This window comes from Chrysemys picta, chromosome 8, assembly GCF_011386835.1.
Source record: "Chrysemys picta bellii isolate R12L10 chromosome 8, ASM1138683v2, whole genome shotgun sequence".
Classification (NCBI taxonomy): Eukaryota; Metazoa; Chordata; order Testudines; family Emydidae; genus Chrysemys; species Chrysemys picta.
This window is the reverse complement of record NC_088798.1, coordinates 45,096,986-45,102,985: the sequence shown is the minus strand read 5'-3', so window position 1 is coordinate 45,102,985 and position 6,000 is coordinate 45,096,986. Positions and strand designations below refer to the sequence as shown.

The window sequence follows — 6,000 nt, the reverse complement described above, 5'->3', positions numbered from 1 at the left end:
TTAGTGCTTTGCTGAATAAAGATTAAACTTCCTTTGAGTCAAAGGAAAATACTAGGAAAACCGAAATTAGTAAGCATTATTTTTTTAACATAGCAACAGCCAAACAGATGTTTAAGGGTACACAATCATTTTTTTCCTGGACCTAGGGACATGCAGTCTATGTAGTGAGATTTATCCCAGAGCAAACTTTTATGTCTGAGTTTACAAACTCCCAGAAACCAGGATTTGTAATGGAAATGATAGTAGATTCTTACCTAGAGCTTGGAACTATAAATATGATCTAATGAAGACAAGAGCACGTGGGCAAAATCCCCTTTTAATGCACCTGCATTGCTGTACATAGACTAGAAAAGACACTATGAATAACTAACCAAAGACGAAGGGAATAGCTCTGGCTTTTGCAACTAAAATGAAATTGCTCTATGTTTCTAATCCATTCTGTAAGGGTGGGGTTAATACAGTAGGAATGCAAAATGTATAAAGTATTATTATTAGCAATGGTTCTTTAATGTTATATCAGAGAGCGTGTGATATAATGGAGCCTTCAATAAAGAATAAAATGTGTTGTTTTCTGAAAGCCTGAAAGATTACCCTGGAATTGTGTGTGAAATATCAGCTAGGCATTTAGTGGCACAGTTCTATAATAGAAAGCCAAGGGGAAAGACTCCAATCCAGCCAGCAGAGAAATCTGCACCAGGTTTGAAAAATCACCCAAACATGCTCAACTAAAATCTTAACAAGCACAACTGCCTTTTGAATCAAAGTCTGTAGGTTTGCAGTGAACATGCTGAGAAGAGTCACGGGCAGAGATGGCATGTAGTGGACTCTGTGCCTTGGCTATCATCCTGGCTTAGAGGTAAAGAGAAAGCAGTAAAGATCAGCACCAGCCCCTTGGCAACTAGGCAACTTAGAGGAGGATGTCCTATCAAGATGAATATGGCTCATTCAAGAATTAACTCTCTACTTATCTTCTACCTCAGTTTTTTGCTGCTCATCCATTTAAAAAGTAAGTGTTGCTCTTTTTCTTATCATTCTGATATGTCCTAGGGCTAGGTGGCTAGATAAACACCTCTGGCAGAAAGCTCATTTTGTCAGGAAGCCTCTAAGCTATTGGTTACAGATGCCAAAATGAGTCGGTCCAGGGAACTATAAGTTTTATAAATAAGATCTGAGTATTCACACTGTTTGATGTTAGTAGAGAATGAAAGCATTTACATTTTTTTTGTGTCTGAATATTCAAAGTTTGGTGCTAGGAAACCCATAAGAAATATTCACATAAAAATACACATCCATTTTAAACTTTGCACTTTTGGAACCTTACAAACAGTCCATTTAAACCTGGGATGTTTAAAATGATGTGTTAATATGGAGATTGATCTTTTGTTTCCTAATCCAACATATTACTTTTTATACTAACTGCTCATCTAAATTATGTATTGTTATTGTGTCCATCACAGTACTGTCTAAGCACTACTGTGCAATCATTTTTTAAAAAAACTGTAAGAAAATTAATTAAACAAATATGATTTGTTTTGTGGTTTAAATGCCTTGAGTTTAACCTTTGTAAATATCAACATTAGTTGACATTTAGTCTGATCATTTTTATTAAAGAAATCTCTTCAGCAGACTTCCACATAAGCAGAAGTATGCACAATGGGTTTCCTTGATAATTTTGTCAGCTGGATGACAGTAAATAGAATCCAAGGAGACTAAATGGCCTCAGCTGGTAAGCTGATGTATGTTTATGAAAGGCAGTAGCTACTGAACATGTTTAAAATGAAGACAGCGAGAGTGTGTGTCTGTGTGAAGAGGCTGTGTGATTTGTGACTGTTGAGTCTGAATTGCAATAAGACAAAGCTTTGAGCAGCTGCCATAAAAGAAGACTTGGCATTAGCGTACAGTGTTTTGTAATCTGGGTCACCTTCTGTTACTGCATCAGTCAGATTGTTACTTGTACAGTTTACAGCTCAACGTAAATCAGACCCTGAAAACCCAGCAGAAACATTTACATGAATTAGCACTGTTAAAAAAACAACAACAAAACTTTAGAGCCAGGAAGATTAATGTGACATATATTATACATTCAAGTATAGTTTCTGATTAGTTTTCTTACTGGAAGATGTATTGCGTTATGTAGTCATTGCTTGCACCAATGTTCTTTTCCAAACATCTCACAACAGGACAACTATTGGAAAAAAACTATTGGAACTTTTATTTTCAAGATGCAGTTTTTGTAGTCACTGTACTATTTCATAAACAAACAGCCTTTAAATCTCTATGTAAATGTCTCTTGGAGAGAATCCTCTATCGTAATTAAAGGAACTGAAATGATGATAATGAAGAAATTTCATTTATACACAGTGCAGGCAAATTACAGTATAACTGATACTGTGTTAAAGGGGAAAACATAGAATGCTTATAAAATTAAGAATGTTATAGTAAAAGTATCACACACACAAGGCACTGATAGATGCTTAGGCCCTTGAATGTAAGCCACAAACAGTAACCCAGAGGCAGTACAGAAGCAACAAAAATAAAATAAATGTGCAGGGCTCAGTCCTGGGTTTGGCTGAGACTGGCTTGATGTACGACCCCAGGGGTGGCAAAAGTTGTTTGTCACCGTTAAACTCCCTTCCCCAGTATTGGGGCCCAAATCAGCCCTGGCACAAATTAAAGCAGACTCTTGACCTTCTTCCTTTCTCTAGATATGTCCATATGTGATGAGGGCTAGCAAGGGGTTGCCTTATATCACCTGAGGATTCCCTGTAGTGATTGAATCCTTAGACTGCTAAGTCTGGTTTGTGACTGCTTTGCACTGGCGCGGAACAACCACAGCAAGGATTGGACCAACATAGATTTTTAAGTACTGCACTTTCTGCCATCTCGACAGGGTACTTTATTGCATAAAACTTTTTCTAAGAACTTTTTAGCTTCTGATTTTTTTTTTAGTGGTAAACAAAATAGTTGATTACAACTATTTTCTAAGATAAGTATAAAAGGAGACCATGACATAGGTATAACAGATAGGGGTGTGCAGCAGAACTGAGGCAGTATAAAATATGAGCTACAATATGTATACATGGTTATAAAAGTTGATTTTTTTTCAAGTAATTTTATCCCATTGGACACATCTTTCACCAAATGGTTCATCTGTTAATCTAACACAGGCATTAGGGCCCAGATCCACAAAAGTATTTAGGTGCCTAAGTCCACCATTAAGATTCCACTAACATTCTCAAAAATGCTGCTTAGTAGTTGCCTAACCCCACAGATCCATAACTCCCGCAGGCACCTAAGTTTCCACCAATCGGCATTCGCAAAAGCACCTAAGTATCAACACCATCACACAGCTAATGAGCTGTTCAGAGCCCTAGCTTAAGCCGAAGCCCCCAAGCAGGGTTCTCAAACCTAGGCAGGAGAATGTTTATCTCGTCAGTGGAGTCTGATCCTGTAGGCATGCTCAGAGCACTCATAAAATCTGATACCTGACACAAAAGACAGCTGGGGTGAGCAGGTCAGGATTTTTTTGAGGAAGAGGTTGGGTGTGTTTTGCAGGAACGTCGCAATTTTTGTCAATTTTGGAAATGTTTTGTTTCACCTTTTATATTTTATTATTATAATTTATATTATATAAAAATTTAAATGTTTCCACTTTTACATATAATATTATTATAAATTATAATGTAAAAGTCAAAACGATAGTCAGCTGAAATGTTCCGACCTTATTGAAATGAAACATTTTAGTAAGATCTAAATGAAAATTTTCAGAATATTTCCTTTGTGAATTTTTTTTTTTTTTTTTTTACTTTTTGTTCTGATTTGGGATGAGATGAAATTTCAAAATCTCAGAATATCTGTGGGAGAGCAATTCCATTTTTCTACCAGCTTTACTTAGCGCCTGGGAGTGGGTTCAGCATTATGATGGCCCTGGGCTGGATTCACCCCTGCCTTGCATCTTGTACAATCAATTACACCTGTGCAGAGCAAGTGCCAACTGAATGCACAGTGGTACCAAATCAGAATAATAGTATTTACCACACACTTTGCACAAGTGTAAATGTCTGCATAAGGTCAAGGCAGTGGAGAATCAGACACCATGTCTCTAAGCGGGGTTATCTGCTGAGTAGGATGTGTCCAGCCTCACCAGTTGGCAAGTGCATATATTTCTGTCACCAATGAGTACTAGCTGGCAGATGGTGGACACTCCTACATAGAAGAACAGCAGAGTACAGTGCTATGGCACAGTGCCCTGGCCAGCAGGATGCCGCCTTGCTTCTCATTCTTCCATTGGGCAAGGTGGGATTTGACTCTGACTTGGGTGAGGGTCTATAATAGATTTAAGAACTGACTCTACAAGGTGTTGAGTGCCCTTATATCTCATTGAAGATCCCAGGAATCTGCCAGTAGGGCTTCTTTTTAACCATGTTTTAATTTTACATTCACATAGAAATATCTAAAACAGAAACAATATTACTTAGCACGGATTTCAGATTAATTAGCATTTTCAAATTATTGTGAATTTGCTATAAAAAGATTTTTCCACACAAATCCAGAACACAAGATAATTTAAAAGGACAACTCAAGGTGCTTTATTATCAAGTGTCAGTCTCCACCTATGTGACACGGAGATAATATTTACCTCAAACAGTGTTAAGAGGATTAGTTATTTAATTCTTGTATAACATGATGCAAGTGTTGAGTACATGGAAAACCTTCATTTTATTAAAGTCTTGGGGGATATCCAAAACTTTCATAATACTGGGAATTTGTATAATTGGGGAACATATAATAGCCTTATGTAAAGTTGGGGGACAACAGCTTTTTTAATTAAACAGAGTTTCGTAAAATTGTAGTTAATAAATTTGTGTTTTACTTGTTATTAGATGTACTCACGTCACTTAACATCAAACTGTACAGCAAGAGGGATTTCAGTCAGCAAACCACCGCCCAGAAAATAAAATATTATCCTCTCTCAAACAATATCTAATTCCTTGTTGATGCTATTTGTGTCAAGTTACATCACTCCACTTTCACACATCCCTCTCTTCATGTAACTATTATTCACTTCTTCAGAAGCCGCTCCTTTAAGAGTTACTTTCTCAAACCCCATCTCTTAAGTGACCTCACTGGAAGAGATGGAGCAGCAACAGCACAGAATATTCAAAACACTCATGTGGCAAAGGAAACATTTGTTTTGAAAAAAAATCTTTGTCCTGCTATGGCGTTGATATACAGTGGTACCCGTTAAAACATAGGCATTTGTCCATAGTTACTAAACCATGGAATCTGAAAAAAATACTCCAGTAACTCAGGTATTCAACTGTGGTAAGCTGACTTTTTAATAGTGACCACAGTATATTCAGGATGGCAAATGTCTTCTGTGATTATCCGATGTTTCAGCTCCCATTTAATCTCAGCATTTATATCAGGCTCTTCATCACCATGGTATCTGAGCACTGTTCTTCATTTAATCACCCTCCAAATCCATTTGTTGCCTAGTATATTCCAGTGCTAGGTGCACTATCCTCTAGGAAACAGAGAATAATTACATATGAAAGGTATTAGTCTGATCACTGACCTGAGGTGCCCAGCATCGCCACCCACAAATACACACAGCAGGAAATAAACATTGATAGCACTGGGAGCTTTGGTTCTTGTCTGACTTACACTGAGTCCCATGGAATACTTGATATTTTTCTTTCCTTAAAGTCAGTTGCACTTCCTGAGCTGGCATCCTGAGAGCAGTTCTTCCTCCCATCCATCAGCAAGAAGCAATACTCCTCATGGAAGTGGCGATACAGAGTAGTGCAGTGATGAGGCAGGGATGAGTAAGAGAGCAGAAGAGGTGCAAAGGCTGCTCATGAGGACTGTTCAACATGCAGTTTTCTCTGTGAAAAAGTGTCAGAGGGATAAATGATGAGCTTTCCCAAGTTTCATCCTAGACTTGATTTTAACAAATAGGGAGGAACTCGTTGAGAATTTGAAAGTAGAAGGCAGCTT

The 6,000-nt window shown here is 37.6% G+C and overlaps 1 protein-coding gene across 1 annotated transcript in view; it reads left to right on the top strand.

Moving 5' to 3' along the window:
• The first annotated feature begins 632 nt into the window (after positions 1–632).
• Positions 633–6,000, top strand: part of CRB1 (crumbs cell polarity complex component 1) — a 170,450-nt gene continuing 165,082 nt past the window's right edge. Inside the window, exon 1 of the mRNA XM_065554408.1 lies at positions 633–1,006. Within this exon, the coding sequence (XP_065410480.1) occupies positions 931–1,006 (76 nt within the window). The 5' untranslated portion in view covers positions 633–930. The remainder of the gene's footprint in view (positions 1,007–6,000) is intronic.